The 16692-nt window shown below is 42.7% G+C and overlaps 2 protein-coding genes across 7 annotated transcripts in view; one reads left to right on the top strand and one right to left on the bottom strand.

Moving 5' to 3' along the window:
• Positions 1 to 14395, top strand: part of LOC118262701 (E3 ubiquitin-protein ligase TRIP12) — a 33164-nt gene extending 18769 nt beyond the window's left edge. For 4 of the 5 annotated variants that reach the window (XM_050697516.1, XM_050697519.1, XM_050697520.1 and 1 more), the window contains 31 exons: positions 232 to 305; positions 454 to 547; positions 735 to 956; positions 1129 to 1319; positions 1691 to 1879; positions 2179 to 2327; positions 2560 to 2695; positions 2948 to 3112; positions 3355 to 3529; positions 3733 to 3957; positions 4193 to 4371; positions 4478 to 4693; positions 4775 to 4910; positions 5102 to 5186; positions 5388 to 5596; positions 5838 to 6012; positions 6950 to 7142; positions 7526 to 7704; positions 7998 to 8214; positions 8394 to 8491; positions 9691 to 9825; positions 10226 to 10350; positions 10477 to 10629; positions 10987 to 11216; positions 11299 to 11390; positions 11479 to 12172; positions 12339 to 12527; positions 12612 to 12780; positions 12973 to 13089; positions 13195 to 13374; positions 13457 to 14395. In XM_050697516.1, the coding sequence (XP_050553473.1) occupies positions 232 to 305; positions 454 to 547; positions 735 to 956; positions 1129 to 1319; positions 1691 to 1879; positions 2179 to 2327; positions 2560 to 2695; positions 2948 to 3112; positions 3355 to 3529; positions 3733 to 3957; positions 4193 to 4371; positions 4478 to 4693; positions 4775 to 4910; positions 5102 to 5186; positions 5388 to 5596; positions 5838 to 6012; positions 6950 to 7142; positions 7526 to 7704; positions 7998 to 8214; positions 8394 to 8491; positions 9691 to 9825; positions 10226 to 10350; positions 10477 to 10629; positions 10987 to 11216; positions 11299 to 11390; positions 11479 to 12172; positions 12339 to 12527; positions 12612 to 12780; positions 12973 to 13089; positions 13195 to 13374; positions 13457 to 13653 (5588 nt within the window). In that variant the 3' untranslated portion in view covers positions 13654 to 14395. Of the gene's footprint in view, positions 1 to 231; positions 306 to 453; positions 548 to 734; positions 957 to 1128; positions 1320 to 1690; positions 1880 to 2178; positions 2328 to 2559; positions 2696 to 2947; positions 3113 to 3354; positions 3530 to 3732; positions 3958 to 4192; positions 4372 to 4477; positions 4752 to 4774; positions 4911 to 5101; positions 5187 to 5387; positions 5597 to 5837; positions 6013 to 6949; positions 7143 to 7525; positions 7705 to 7997; positions 8215 to 8393; positions 8492 to 9690; positions 9826 to 10225; positions 10351 to 10476; positions 10630 to 10986; positions 11217 to 11298; positions 11391 to 11478; positions 12173 to 12338; positions 12528 to 12611; positions 12781 to 12972; positions 13090 to 13194; positions 13375 to 13456 lie in introns of all 5 variants that reach the window. The other variant, XM_050697518.1, reaches the window with a different exon arrangement.
• A 156-nt stretch (positions 14396 to 14551) lies between these two features.
• Positions 14552 to 16104, bottom strand: LOC118262696 (transmembrane protein 256 homolog). Of its 2 annotated transcripts, none has more exons than XM_035574242.2 (3): positions 15947 to 16104; positions 15499 to 15774; positions 14552 to 15169 (listed from the first exon to the last, which is right to left on the bottom strand). In XM_035574242.2, the coding sequence occupies exons 2-3, from the start codon at positions 15718 to 15720 to the stop codon at positions 15026 to 15028; spliced, it is 366 nt and encodes a 121-aa protein (XP_035430135.1). In that variant the 5' UTR covers positions 15721 to 15774; positions 15947 to 16104; the 3' UTR covers positions 14552 to 15025. The 2 variants fall into 2 exon arrangements, with proteins under 2 accessions (XP_035430135.1, XP_035430132.1); XM_035574239.2 differs by having other exon boundaries at positions 15873 to 16043.
• Between the last annotated feature and the right edge of the window lie 588 nt (positions 16105 to 16692).

A 16692-nucleotide genomic window follows, 5' to 3' on the forward strand; every position in this document is an offset into this window, starting at 1 on the left:
GTATCTCAAATAAAAAAAAAGTTTTATTTATGAAATATGGATTAATTAGGTTCCATTTCCTATTTGAGTCCTTCATCAGAAACACTGATACACACGAGATAATATTTGTTTATGTTCATAAATATGTAGCTTGTTTTTCAAGCTTTAGAGTGTTCTTATACAAGATAAAATATAAATCTATATGTATAATGTGCAAGCGTCGATTTTAATGTCAATAATGTTATTCCACAGGCAAAAGCAGTCTGGGTTCGTGCGCCAGTACTGGTGGTGCGTCCAGCCGGTCTCACCCCCAGCCTTTAACCACGGTAAATATAGTGTATATTTAACAACCTAACTGTATTCATAATTATTATATTTTGCAAACAACAGGTTAAATTTATGGATAATGACTACATTAAATGACTTGAAATTAGTACCAATTAACAAGTTTTAATGTTTGCATTTGTTTGGCAGGGTGCCGTGGCATCCACATCTTCCACTCCGCCGGCTTCAGCGTCAGCATCCATGCCTGACAACGCAGCTAGCGAGGCTAAGCCTAAGGGCAAAGGTAAGTTCTCGACATAGTAACAAGACTTTCGCTTATAGAACACACAAAACCTTTGTCTTGATTACAATTTAATGCATAATGTAATTTGGTAAAATTATAAAAGAAAACTTATCTTCTACAGTGTTGTGTTTTATGCTACTAGTGGTTTGATGACAATAAATTAATTCAAATATAATTTTTTGTGCAGCGTCGTCATCGTCGGAAGAATGCGCCGGCGGCGGCGGGGGTGGTAGTGGCCTGGGAGGCAGCGGGTCTGGCGGTGCGGGCGCGGAGGAGTCCTCCTCCGAGGAGGGCGAGGTCGGCCGCCTGCAGGCGCTGCTGGAGGCGCGCGGCCTGCCGCCGCATCTACTCGGGGCGCTGGGCCCGCGCATGCAGCATCTGCTGCATAGGACTGTCACTGCCAACTCCGGTAACTATCTTTGGAAATTCTAACTACTCATACATTTCCTTTAAAATTCTTTAAATAATGTGATTTTATTGCGTTATAAATTAAGTGAGTGTTTTCACTCATATCTGGAGAAAATACATTGTTTTTCCCTATTGTGGTTCAGTACTGAATAAAAGACACGATTTATTTCCAGCTGCATCTAAAGCAGCACAGCTACTGGCCGGTCTGCAAGCGACCGGTGACGAAGGCCAGCAGCTGCAGGCCGTGATCGAGATGTGTCAGCTGCTGGTGATGGGCAATGAGGACACGCTGGCCGGCTTCCCCGTCAGACAAGTGGTGCCCGCGCTCGTCAATCTACTCGCTGCTGAACACAACTTTGACATGGTTAGTATACATTCTATGTTATCAATCAGAAGACAGTCAATGTTGAAAAATATTAATTTTCTCCTCATTTTTTAATCTCTACCTTGTAATATTTATGCATAAATTGCGTCCCACACCTATTGGATAATTTACTTAAACATAGAGAATATATTTTTTTGTCAAATTTATTAGCTTTTGTCAAATTCTGTAAGATAAAAATCAGTCTATTGCATTGACTTTTGTGTTAAATTATACAAACTATTAAGATAAATAGCCATATAGGTATATTTTCAAATAACAATTAAGATAATTAGACGAATAGTTTAGTTTGTTAAGAGATAGTGGTAATGTGTTATGTATTTACTAGTATTCATTTGTAATATGTTTTCCAGATGAACCACGCGTGTCGTGCCCTGACGTACATGCTGGAGGCGCTGCCCCGCAGTAGCGGCGCGGTGGCGCTGGCCGTGCCCGCCTTCCTGGACAAGCTGCAGGCCATCACCTGCATGGACGTGGCCGAGCAAAGCCTCACTGCGCTCGACATGCTCTCCCGACGACACTCCAAGGCTATATTACAAGCGGTAAGTACATTGAAGGTTAAATTGCCTTGAAACTTAACTCTTTTGAACGTCCAAAACACAATTTTCTTTAACTTTCTTGAGTTGCATTGACCACTTATTTGAAGTTCAAATGCTAAACTTATCTTTGCTTCTTGATATCACGTAATCATATTCATGAGTATGTCATAAGGATGTGACTCAAATTGTATGATTCAGATTCATAAATAGATTTTATCTTGTCACAGATTTATTTTCCTGCTTTATTATTATGCATGACAATGTGATGTGATGACTTGATATTTATTATTTTATTATTACAGCGCGGCGTGTCAGCTTGCCTGACTTACTTGGATTTCTTCTCCATCAACGCACAGCGCGCCGCCCTCTCCATTACAGCCAACTGCTGTCAGAACCTCACTCCCGATGAGTTCCATCTAGTTAGGGACTCTTTACAACTATTGGCTAATAGGTAACTATTAATAAAATTTTTGTTTTTCTGTTAGTGACTCAAAGTAATTATTTTAAGGTGTATTCATTCTTACCCTCATAAATGTTTGCCTGTTTGAGTTAGAGGTAACTCAACTAATTTCAAGCCACACTTGGGGCTCATAGTCATAACAAAAGACACTAAACGTCGAGCAACCAACTTGACTACTTAATCTTTATTAGAAACTTAATAATTAATAATGTGTTTATTTCAGACTTACTCAACAAGACAAGAAATCAGTAGAATGCGTATGCCTTGCGTTCTCGCGACTCGTGGACAGTTTCCAACATGACCCGGCTCGCCTACAGGAGATCGCTACTCCAGAACTGCTCACTAATTTACAACAACTGGTGAGTTTCTTTGTGTAATCATCTTTTTAAGTTGCATTACAGTTAAACAATTTTATAAAAAAAGATAATCGTGCATTTAGTTCTAGACTTCGTGTGTGATTTTTAGTCTTTTCGTGTTATTATGTTAACAACACCTTTTGACGCCATTGCCACTTATTATAACGGACAAATATGTTTTTCTTTTCATTTATAATTCCATCTAAAGATTCAAGAAATGTTAAGTCTTTTTAATAACACGTGTTTGTATTGCAGTTGGTGGTGCAGCCCCCGCTGATATCCGGCGCGACGTTCATCACAGTGCTGCGGCTGCTGTGGGTCATGTGTGCCGCCTGTCCCCAGCTGGCCCTGGCGTTGCACCAGCGCTCCATCGCAGACACGCTGCTCTGTCTGCTCACCGGGTCCACGCTGCATCAGGAGGTAATTTACACCTATCTATACTAATATTATCTATAAATATTCAATGTCGTTTACGCGCTAATATGAACTACACATAAAAATGAGTTCATAATTGCCATTAAACATTTTTTAACGGAAGTAGCTATAATATACCATTTTGTAAGTTATACTTTCGTTTCATAATACTTTCTACATAATTATTATTTTGGAATTGAATCATCGAAATGTTGGGCCAAGTTATGAACATTGTTCTTCTCTTACAGCAAGTTGAATTGATCCCGCGTCTCCCGCAAGAGTTGTACGAGATCACCTGCCTGATAGGCGAGCTGATGCCGCGCCTGCCCACAGACGGCATCTTCGCAGTAGACTCACATCTAGACAGACCCTGGTCCGCCTCCACCGAGCGCACTGCGCACTGGCAGTGGAGGGATGATAGAGGTATGTGTCATAAGCTCTGATGTTTGTGTAACCGCTATTTTTTTAAATTGGTATGGTCAATAATACCAATGTCATAAAGTCTGACCAGATATTTAAATTTTTAAATTCTGATTTTTTGTGTTTTAACTTTATACTATTTGAAATTGACTGACAATGTAAGTAGTAAGGTACCGAATGTATATTGTTATTTGTCTGTCCCGCAGGAGTATGGCGGTCGTACTCGTGGGCGGAGAGCCGCGCGCTGGAGGCGGGCGCGGCGGCGGGCGAGGAGGAGGTGTGCCTGACGACGCTGGGCCGCTCCTACACCGTGGACCTCACCGCCATGCAGCAGCTCAACGACCACACCGGCACGGCGCGCCCCGTGCAGCGCGTCGCGCCCGCGCCCGCGCCCGCAGACCTGCCCGCCGCCTCGCACGCGCCCGCGCCCGGTAACTATTCCTTATTTACTTGGCCCTTCTTCCATCTTCATTTATCAGATGTGTTATTTAGATTTTCCTTCATTTTGTTCCATCTCAGTGCCCGTTGTAGCCTAATCAAACATGCTCATATCGAATTTTTTTTTTTTTTTTTAAAATAGTTATCTTTCAATTTCTTTAAAAACAACTTTTATAAAATAATATTTCTTTTCCACGTCAGTTTCTTATTCATGTATGTTTCCTACAGATCCTCGTATCGCGATGGTGCGCTCGAACCCTGGCCTGGCCCGCGCCCTGCTGGCCGTGCTACACGAAGTATACTGGAGTTCTGCCGGCCCGGCCGTGCGCTCGCAAGCGCTCAAAGCTATACTGCGCTGCGTCTACTACGCTGACGCACCGTTGCTCAGACAAGTGCTCAAGATGCAGGTATGTAGGAGATTCATTATCTTCTATTTACCTTTGAAACATTAAATGTTAATTTGGAAATATTTGACTGGTATATTCTTAAATAAATGTACATGTTGGTGTGCAGGTGATATCGTCCCACATCGCGGGCATGATGGCGTCGAGCGACCTGCGCATCGTGGTGGGGTCGCTGCAGCTGGCGGAGATCCTGATGCAGCGCCTGCCGGAGGAGATGGGCGTGCAGTTCCGACGTGAAGGCGTACTGCACCAGGTGGCGCAGCTGGCGGAGCGCGCCCCCGCGGCCGCGCCCCCGCCCGCGCCCCCGCGCCAGCCGCCGCATAAGGTGCGCCCCAAGACCCGGCCACATAACGTGTTGCGATACGAGAGGTTCACGCAGCAAGGTAATGATGTCTGTCTGTCGCAGTCCCCGGGCGGCGGCAGCGTCCGCTCCAGCGGCGGCTCGTCCCCGCCCGCCTCCACGTCGGCCACCTCCCTCGAACATCAAAACAATCTGTCTCTGGCCTTTTCCGCCTCCGGATCATTCGTAGCCAGTACCATGCGTCTGTATTCTATTTTATTGTTTCAATTTTTAACTTGTATTTGTTCCAATATTAAAGTCCCTAATCACTCAGTTATGCACAAACCTTTTTTTAAATCAATGATATCTCAAGTAGTTTCACATGAAATATATATTTTTTTGTACTAAAAAAGTTATAAGCACGTTGATTACATCTTCTATTGTTTATTTTAGCCACTGGTAGCGACGGAAGTGGTTCCGAGCCTGGACAAGCCTCAGCCTCTACACACACCCAGATGTCTACAACTTCAGTGCACAGGTATTCATTGGCATCACTACTTACGTTAAAATATCTATAATGTGTTCCTTTCAACTTAAGTCAGATATAAAATTTTGATTAATTTATATTATAATAGAACCTCACAGTCCTGAAATCCCGTACAAAGTTCGTACAATATGAATAGCTGTAAATTTCTTTGCCACTTATGAGTGAGTACGTTACAATGGACTTGTGTTGCAGGTCGAGTAGTCCCCTGCAGCTGGCGGAGATGTTGAAGCGCAAGCGCGCCGTGAAGCGGTCGGGCGGCGCGGGCACGCGGCACGCGCGGCGCCGCGACGAGCCCGCGCCCGCGCACGCGCACACCACGCACGCGCACCTCGCGCACCCCGCGCACGCGCACCACGCGCACAATCACCACGCGCAGCACGCACAGCATGCGCAGCCACACGGTCTGTACTCCGTCTTCTTCATTCCATCGTCAAAATTTTACATTCTTCTAATAGTTATTCAAATCGCCATATTCTTAGGATTTTTTTGTACATCAAAGTTCAGCATTATACGTTATATTCTAATTAGTTTGGTGGATAGTGGCTATCTAGAGTCGGCTATCATATAAAAACCCAACAGTAACATAACATTAGAATGTTACATACAACTCATACTAACTGAGGACTTGTTTCCCATGTCCAGGTTCGGGCGTGTCGTCGGGCGCCCGGTCGGCGACGCGGGTGGGCGGCACGTCGAAGACGTCGTCGTTCCTGTCGTCGCTGAACCCGTCCCGCTGGGGCCGCTCCCCCCACACTCACAAGGACACCGGCCTGCTCGCCTCGCCACACACCTCCACCAATCTCACCGTGCAAAACAAGTAAGTACTTTGTTCTTGAAAATAGTAATATTACAATGCTTATGAAGTATGCTAGTATTGTCATAAATCAGAGTATTTTCATATATGTAACAAAACTAAATGATTGTAAAAATGTTGCACATTCAATAACCTTAGTACGAGTTAGCTTTACGTTTGAAGTAATGAAAACGTTAGTGCGTTCGGCGCTCTGATTGGTTGGTTCATTCGAGCCGGCCAATCAGAGCGCCGAGCGCGCTCTCGTTTCGATTACTTTAAACGTAAAGCAAACTCATACTAAGGGTAAAGGATGAATTTGCTTTACGTTTTTTACGTACTCTAGGTAAAGGACACGTAAAAATTGTGTAATCTATGATAGTCGATTATTATGCTAAAATGCAGATTAGCTAACAATTCTGTGAGATAAGTTTGCATCATCATAGTTGGTGTTTAATAATATATTATTGTATTGTATAGTAGTAAACAAACATGTAATAAATGATAACAGCATTAGATAACAACAGTGTTAGTAAACTTATTGCGCGATCCGAAACTGTTGACTCTTACAACACTGTGCTTTGGTAATTTTCCCTTTAGAAATATGTTCAAGTGTATTTAAATGAGGTATAAGACTAAGAAGTCGTAATGAAGGTCATAGAAATCCGATGGATTTAGGTTCTTTACATAAAATCAGTATATCTAGAAGGCATGTATTGGCCCATTTTGTATAGGTTGAACTAGTGCCTCATTTGTATGTAGACTTTCGCCCGAATACTCAAATGCTACTCAATTTTAAGTTGTACTTAAATATCGTGCTATATCTGTCATTTTATAAAGAATTGATTGTGACAAAACTACATTTGAGAGCGTCTTAAAATTGAGTAGCGTTTGAGTATTCGGGCGTTTGTGTTATAGTATAAGTGTTGCAGTCAGTGAGTGAGTAAGATGTGTGTGGTTGCAGAGAGAAGGTGCGGTCGTGGATCCAGTGGACGGCGGCGCGCGTGGTGGCTGGGTGGGGCGCGCTGGGCGGCGGCGGCGGCGCGCTGGAGCAGCTGTCGGCGCTGGCGGCCGCGCTGCCGCACCACCACCACGCGCGCGCCGCGCTCGCCTCGCTGCGCGACACGCTGCTGCACCACGACGTCTCGCCCTTCGAGGTACCTACACTCCTACATACACATACACACGCTTTTACCCTTGTCATATTGTTCCTCTTCCATAAAAACACCTACATAATCAACATAAACCACATTTTATATTCTATATAGCTAAGCATATTAAATGCCTCCCCACTGGATTAAACACACTTTTCATTAATGTATGTCTCAGATAGTACATATTTTTTTCCAAACGAATATCTATACTATGAAGCCTGTTACTCCACGGTCAGGCAAAAATATTGAGAAATAATTCCATTACAACACTAATGAGTCTCTTTCAAGGATGTGCTAAAAAAAAGAAAAACATTATTCATATGACCATGTTGTTTAATTTTAATTTAATCAACATAAAAAACTAAACCAATCCTTTACTTCCCCAGGTGAATCACTCCGGAGTGTTGGGAGCACTGCTACAGTTCCTAACGGGCGTGGACCCCGAGGGAGAGCAGAGTGAGTCGCGGGACGGCGACGGGGAAGGTCGCGAGGACAACGTCGCGGCCGCCGAGGACCGTCTGCGGCTGTTCCTGCACGTCTTCGCTGACATGCCACTCACGATCGAGTAAGTTTGTTTGCTATTATAAAAGTACTAATAAATTGAGCTTTTGATATCCTCATATAATATTTTTCTTGTTAATTTTTTAAAGTCTTGGTCTAAGTTGCTCGTTGTAATATATCTAAATAGGTAATAGAACAGAAAGTAAAGTTACCTAAATAGATATAAAAAAACATCAGTTTCACATTTCTATTTACGATGATAACTTATTTCTATGTAATATTAATCCAAAGTACACTGAATTGGGTGTGCATTGAAAGTCTTTAGGCAGTATGTTAAACCGTGTTACGTATTACCAGTGCGGAGTGGGCGGCGGGCGTGGGCGCGCTGGGCGTGGTGGGCGCGGGCAGCAGCGCGGAGGGCGGGGGCGCGGGCGGGGGCGCGGCGCTGTGCGCGCTGGTGGGCAAGGTCAACGCCTGCGTGTCGCACCTGGAGCAGTTCCCCGTGCGCGTGCACGACCTGCCCGCGCGCCCCGCCACCTCCGCGCTCAAGTTCTTCAACACGCATCAGCTCATGGTCAGTATACTATTCACCCACACAACCACAACATTTAATTGTTTGCCAATACTTAAAAATCTTTACCAGCTGTTTTCACGTTTTGAATGTGAGCATTGTAGCAACACGATTTACCCCTTCACTATTTTTCAACAGTTTCAATTGTATGTCATGTAAATAAATGTTTGTTTCTGTTTCAGTGTGATCTCAAACGACACCCGACTTGCACAAATCTCAAGCAATGGAAGGGTGGCGTAGTGCGGATTGATCCGCTAGCTTTAGTTCAAGCCATTGAAAGGTAAGTTAAAACACATAGCAATCGAAACATGTTTAAGTACGAGGTGTGTTCAAAAAGTATCGCGAATTTTGTGTTTTTTCAAAAATTATTTATTTATTCATGAATATCTATTTTGTCCCCTTCAAAGTAATCCCCATGAGATATTATACACTTGTGCCAACGGTTTTTCCAATCTTCGAAGCACTTCAAAAAATCATTTTTTTTTATCTTGTTCAGCTCCTCCTTCGATGCCGTCTTTATCTCGTCAAGCGTAGCGTAACGTCGTCCTTTCATGGGCCTCTTCAGTTTAGGGAACAAGAAAAAGTCACAGGGGGTCAGATCTGGGGAATACGGTGGCTGCGGCATCATTAGTGTGTTGTTTTTGGCCAAAAAGTCGCGCACAAGCAACGACTGTTTTTGGTCGCAATTGAGCAATTTTGGTACGAATTTCGCGGCGACCCCTCTCATGCCCAAATCATTGATAAAAATCGAATGGCACGAGCCATTCGGTATGTTTAGGTCCTCAGCAACTTCTCTAACGGTGATTCGACGATTGGCCAATACCATTTTCTCCACTTCATTAATTTTTTCGTCTGTTGTTGAAGTGCTCGGGCGTCCGGCACGCTCTTCGTCGTTCACATCTTCTCGGCCTTCTGAGAACATTTTGTACCATCGATAAACGTTGCTTCGGTCCAAGGTAGCTTCTCCGTATGCCACAGTCAACATTCGGAATGCATCCGCGCACTTAATTTCGTTTTCACACAAAATTTGATACAGGTTCTTTGATCCATTTTTTTGAATAGGTAAAAATCGAAGACGATCCAAAACACGTGCAAGCAAAGCAGCTCTCAACAATTAACGGCGCATTCCAATAAACTACGGATCGTTAAATTTGCTTACGAGCCGTAGAATTTTGACACATTTTGTATGGAGCTTATGTCAAAATTCTACGGCTCGTAAGCAAATTTAACGATCCGTAGTTTATTGGAATGCGCCGTAAGTGAACATTCAAAATAGCCGAGCTTGTCGGTCGATAAGTGATAGACATGAGTACCAACATAACGCCACAAAAAAATCGAAATTCGAATATACGTAACCCGCGAAAATTCAAAATTCGCGATACTTTTTGAACACACCTCGTATTATCAGTCCTTATATATTGTTTCGTAACATCCATTATTTTTATGTGAAAATATACAACAGATATAATGTTTGTGCAGGTATTTAGCACAGCGAGGCTACGCGAGTGGGCGCGCGCGCTCTGACTCCGGCGGTAACCCGCACTCGGACGATGACGCCGCCTCCGACGATGACGTCGACGACTCTCTCGCCACACCCCCACACAATCCTACTGAGTAAGTGTTGCTACCATTTATTATAAATGTACAATTGGGTACTATCCTCGGTCAAAAATAAATTATTACAACTTTTCAATACAATAGAATATTAACAAATAATCACACTTTCATTCATAGATTTGATTAACTACTTAATTTTCGATTATTTCTAGCTAAATTTCTAGAAATAAGTCTGCTATTTGACGTCAAAAACTTATGACGTCATAACGCACTATTTCATACAAAGTTCATAGAAAATATCGTTTTTGACGTTTCGAAAAAAGTATTGAATTTGACTAGTAGGAAAGTAGCCAATTAAAGACAAAATAGTAATTAATCGAGACTTTGAAGTTCAGCGGTCAAATTATCTTAGTTTGTTCTGCCTGATATAATAATGATGTACGATTTTCTCTTCCAGTTCCGATCATAAACTAGAGTTCTTGATCGGCGACACGGTGCTGCCTTACAACATGACCGTGTACCAAGCAGTGAGACAGTTCGGGGAACAGACTGACGCCGACACCGACACTGAAACTCCGCTCGGTAAGTGTACACTTAAATGTAGTTCTATTGAATAACATCATAATTTATTATTTGCAATTAATGATTATAGCCAACAAAAAGTATGAAATCACGAAGAAAAATCTAATTTATGTTTGTATTTGACAGCAAACGCGGGTATTTGGGTCCAAACGCACACAATATATTACCGCGCCGTCGAGGCGGGTGAGCAACCTCGCGCTGACACTACCGCTTCCCGCAAAGGAAAGGGCCAGCCCACCAAACTGTCTTCTAGACGTAAACCTGATCTCTTGTGGAATGGTAAGTTGGCACAGTTATTACGTAAACCTCTATATATAAAGGAATTTTGCGTTAATTACACTATTTATAACTTAAGAACGGTTAAATCGATTTGATGCATCGATTTGGCTGAAAATTGGTGGGGAGATAGTTTAGAGACTTTTTATCCAAGATTTTCCCTTTTTATCCAAGAAAAAACAGAAATACGAAGTCGCAGGCAGAAACTGGTATGTTTGAATTGAGTAAAAGATTTCATAATAACAGACTTGTATGGAAATAGGGAGTGTTGTTCAACTATCACCTATAATTACTTTGATACAAGTGAATAAAGAGTATTGAGTTAGTTTTTCTGACGATCCTGGTACGTTGTAATTGCAGAGGGCGTGGTCCCGGCGCGCGTGTCCCCGCTGGTGGTGATGGTGCGCGGCGCGGCGCTGTGCGGCGCGGGCGCGGCCGACGCGCGCGACGTGCGCGACGCCTCGCTGCCCGCGCTGGGCCTGCTGCGCGCGCTGCACGCGCTGTCGCGCCACTGGCACACGCTCTACCGCGCCGCCTGCCTGCCCGACCACCGCCCGCTCGTGCCCAACGCAGACTTCATCAACGCCAAGGTACGTCACACACGTCGCGCCCATACACCATCCTCAAACATTGTTTGTCTGTTCTGTACTAATTTATTCTTTTTTAATTTAGCTCGCCGCCAAAGCCAATCGTCAACTTCAAGATCCGCTCGTCATCATGACTGGAAATCTCCCACCGTGGCTGAAGAAAATTGCTTACGCATGGTAAGTATTCTTAATTCAATACGACAGTTTTCATATTATATGTAATTTGTATTAGAGTATCAGAATATACCGTTGTGTGACATTGCAGCCCGTTCGTGTTGCCGTTCGAGTGCCGGCACCTGCTGTTCTACGTGGTGTCGTTCGACCGCGACCGCGCGCTGCAGCGCCTGCTGGAGGCGGGCGGCGAGCGCGGCGGCGGCGGCGCGGCGGGCGGCGCGGACGAGCGCGTGGCGCCGCGCCTGGACCGCCGCAAGCGGACCGTGCAGCGCCACAACGTGCTGCGCCAGGCCGAGCACGTCATGCACGAGTTCGCGCACTCCAAGGCGCTGCTGGAGATACAGTACGAGAACGAGGTCGGCACGGGGCTCGGGCCCACGCTCGAGTTCTACGCGCTCGTCTCGCAGGAACTGCAGCGTGCCGACTTGGACCTGTGGCACGGCAGCGAGAACTTCAAGCAGAAGCCGACGTCGTTTGGCGGTGAAATCGTCAAGAGCCAGCCACCTGTCGTGACGGATCGATCGGCTGATGCCGCAGCTCGTCTGGCTTCATCGGTGCGCGATGCTCTCAACTTGGATGAAGATCGTGCACCCGAACCATCGGACCTAGAGAAGGAAACTTCGATCCCTTCGCCTGCGCCTGATGCAACCTACGTGACGTGGCCTTGTGGCTTATTCCCGCAGGCTGTCGGTCGAAATGCGAGGGCGTCACATGTTTCGAGGATTAAAGCAAAATTCCGGTTTCTGGGAAAATTCATGGCTAAAGCTGTTATGGACTCCAGAATGGTAAGCATCGTTGCATATATTTTCTCCTTTCAAATAGTTTACAAAATAAATGTCTATTATTCGGACTTTTAGTGAAATTATTCAGATTTTTTGTTATATAGAAGTAATAAAGTGATCGTATTAAATCCTAGAACCTAGATAATGAATAAATCGTTGTGTTACACAGGTGGATATTCCGCTGTCGGTGTCGATGTACCGCTGGATGGTAAACGAAGAGAAGTGGCTGTCACTGAGCGACGTGCGACACGTGGCGCCCGAGCTGTGGCGGTCGCTGTGTCGCCTACGCCGCGTCGCAGAACGCGCGCGACAAATAGCCGCAGACACACGACACACGCCCGAGCAGAAGACACAGCTGGTATGCAAACACTACTTTAAACTTGAAAATGATATTGTATTATTTCTAAGCTCTCGTTTCTTATAAAAATATATAAATCAACAGATAAGCGCTCTGGAGCTCGATGGTTGTCCTATTGAGGAGCTGGGCCTGGACTTTATTCTGCCCGGCGACGGCTGCACGGAGCTCCGGCGAGGCGGGCGCGACCTGCCAGTCACCGCACACAACCTACACAACTACATTGATCTCGTTACACATTGGCTACTCTACGAAGGTAACACTCGATCTGTATTGTAATTTGACGTTATTTCCAACTTTGGCACCAATATTATCACCTTGAGTTTCTGTTTGCGATATTTGATTGCACGCCAGAAGTTCTTAACAAAGATTTCTTATTTACATTAGAATCATTTACATGACCTTTGGAATGAGTGAAAAATTTATGGAAATATTTTTTTTTCAACAGGTGTTACCAAACAAATGGAAGCGTTCCGGGAAGGTTTTGAGTCAGTATTTCCATTAGCCAACCTTAAGATATTTTATCCTGAAGAATTGGAACAAGTATTCTGTGGCAGTCCGTCCGGTAAGTTATCGATGGAGATTACATATAAATGAACAGCATAGCTTTGAAAAATTGTGGTTGCTTATAAGTAAAAAAAAAAATTAACATAAAATATTTTCTCAACAGGTGGTCGTGACCAGCGCTGGGAGCCACGTATGCTCACGGAGTGTATCCGTCCAGACCACGGGTACAACGCAGAGTCGCGCGCAATTCGCATGCTCATCGATATACTTGCGTCATATAACCGTGAGGAGCAACGTTTGTTCCTACAGTTCGTAACTGGAAGCCCTCGGTTACCTACAGGAGGTAAACAAATATTTTTGCAATCGATACAACTGTAGCCCAGCTTTGTCACCCTGAGTTTACATTTTAATTGTAATTTTAACAGGTTTCAAGGCGCTGAACCCACCTCTGACGGTGGTGCGCAAATCGCTGGAGTCGTCCCTGGATCCGGATGAGTACCTGCCGTCTGTGATGACGTGCGTGAACTACTTGAAGCTGCCGGACTACACCAGCGCGGAAGTGATGCGCGCCAAGCTGCGCCTGGCCGCCTCCGAGGGCCAGCACTCGTTCCACTTGTCGTGAACGCCCGAACGTCGCCTCCTCCCCCACTACTGTGATTACTTATCGACCCCTCAGAGTTGTTTGTATACACGTGTGAATGCGGTTAGTGAAACCTATAATAATTGTGTTATATTGACGGTGCGCACGCCCCGGACGACTGCTGTTTATGTGCAATCAAAGTGATTTTATTAACCTAATGTGACAGACACTTAAAGTGCTGTGCGTTCTATAGTTTTGTTTTTCTTTGGATTCTTTTTAGATTACAGAAATATGTTTATATTATATTTTGTGTTAATTTAATGTGATAACTTTGTATATTACTTTCTCTGTACATCGGAGATCTGCCGACTCTCAATAAAAAGCTTATGGTGAATAATTATGTAACATGGATGGATTTTGTTGGCTTCATTGTATGGCGACAAGACTGCACAAGTCGGTATTGTACCACTAGCCACAGGACTGACCATCCATGCTTCTGACTTTGCTGAACCTACATAATAATATTGTAACAATAGAGTGCCCACTCACTTACACTTTCGCGAGTTGTTCCTCGAATACCACCTGCAGTTTATTTCTGATTAGATTGGCACATTTATATTTAAGCTATTTGAAGGACCATTAAAACTTGTCTGAGAGTCCTATGAATTATAATAGCATTTATTACCAAATGGTGTATGTTTTAAGTATCATAAATGAGTAAAGAAAAAGTGCAAAATTTAATATGTAACAATTTCAATAAAACCATGTAAACAATATTGATCAATATTGGGTTTCATTTTTCACCTTCTATTCATTTCATTCTCATCTTATCTCATAAAGGGAATAGCGACACGATAGACACAACTATTGCGTCGAGCCAACATTCACACTCCACCTGTTGAACACATTGAAATTCATAGCGTAAATAAAAACAAGGATGGAACCTTCAAATATTTGGCATTTATTATTATCAAGTTGACATCGTGAATCTTACAAGATAATAAAACAAAGACAGCTAACATTTCCGAACAACCATTTAATATTATACACTGCCACCTACACATTCACAAAAATATATTAGAATGTACTTCATAATAAGAATGATTATGTATTTTGTCAGAGAATCCATTATAACATAGATCTAAATCTAATTACATTATGTGATGACTAACATTCTAATAACTGGAGTTACTACTTTAACTAATAAAATTATTGCTCTATGTTGTGTTGATCAAAGTATCAACATGGAAAATATACATAATAAAATACCAGGTATATTATAATTCAGACTACATAATACATCAAATATTAAGTATTAAAAGTGTGCAATAAAGTCTAAAACATAAACCTACACTAGAATGTACACTTGACCATCTATCAACAAAAATGAGCATCTATAAATAGTCACAAAGGTTTACAGCACCATTGCAACCCATCCAAGTATAAGACAAGAGCCACCAATGGGGGTGAGCCTCCGGAAGCAACGGTCTCCAGTGAAAGCATGGTAGTAGCAGGTCCCACAAAATAGTGCCATGCCGGTAATAAAGAAAGCGCCAGCCTGGAAAGAAATATTAATCCAATCACTTCACATTATCACAAATAAGGAATTGAAGTCTAATCATAAGCCAAAATATCTTTTATATTTAAAATCAATTGCACAAATAAAGCAAAAGTTATGATTAAAAAAATATATTAGATACAACAATAAGATCCTTGATAATGATAGTTGGATTAAGAATAAGTAAAATTTGATTAAAAATGTTGCATAATAATTTTTACTTATTACTATGATAATCAAATTCATTATTTATCATTCACTCTGTAATGACAAAGTTCAATGTCGCAATTTATAAAAGTAATGTAAGGAATAAATACTGTCAGACTTACAATCATTGGTCTCTTGCAAAGAGGCACCGTAACAAGTGCAAGTGTGTGTAAGAAATGGAAGCGGTTGGCCGTGTCAAATATTTTCCTTAAATCTTCCTTAGTTTCGGGTTCAGGGAACGTGCGATGTGCTCCCATTGCACCTAACACTACAGCCGCAGCACCGCTCACTCCGGCCAGGCGCACAAAGGGCCCCGCCTCCTGTGCTAATTGCCACAGCGGCATTCTTACGATAATCTGAGCTGGTTGTGGAGTAGGTTGTTGCGTTTTAAAGATGCCCTGTGACATAAATAAAGTGACATTATTTAGTTAAACAATCTACTCTTTGTTGGCTAGGAAGACTGTAACTGTATCACAACGCTAAAGACGAGACTTACAATATGTCGCAAAAAATTCATAGCTCCGTCCGTCACCGTATTTATCATAAGTGTATCGGCCAAGTTTACCATACCTTAAACGTTATTTCAAGCTACTTTATGAAAATTATTCCCTGGAGAAATCCACAAAATGATCAATCTTCGGATCTTGCCAATATTGATAAAATTCTGTCAAATTACATTTCAAACGTCAAACAATGACTAGAGTAACACCACAGATATCAAACGTTCAAAAATAATCGATTTGCTTTTAGTCGATTTACGTATTTTTTGTGGGCATGCTATTCTTTGCCACTAAACTCACTAAGGCATAGTAGCATGTGAAACAATATTATAATAAATCCAATTAAATAATAAAAAAAAACATAATTACATAATTGTGACAATTTCATCTCGGTTAATTTTGACTTACTAAAATTATTGCTGTTGGCAAGCTGTTGGTTACAAATAGACCCGGTTCTTTTTAAATCTCAAATCCAAATGTAAAATTAAACCTTATTTAACATTTTCCCTGTATCCCTCAGCTTATTATGAATAACACAATTGTTTCTATGGCTGCGCGGGTACTATATTCCTTTAGATACCCACTTTTCTTTCTACGTAGGTAATGTAAGATGTTAGTATATACTAACAAGGACTTCAACGTCCTTGTAAACTTCTTACACCATATTTTTCTCTTTAGTATTATGTTACTCTTTGTAGTTTCCATTATTTAATTGAAAATACTTGAAATGTTTAATTTAAACACCATTGATTCGAGGCAGGTGCTCGACTAGTTTCAAGCTTCGAACGCAGCATACAGAACATGAAATCCGTACTG

Source organism: Spodoptera frugiperda, chromosome 12 (assembly GCF_023101765.2).
Source record: "Spodoptera frugiperda isolate SF20-4 chromosome 12, AGI-APGP_CSIRO_Sfru_2.0, whole genome shotgun sequence".
Lineage (NCBI taxonomy): Eukaryota > Metazoa > Arthropoda > Insecta > Lepidoptera > Noctuidae > Spodoptera > Spodoptera frugiperda.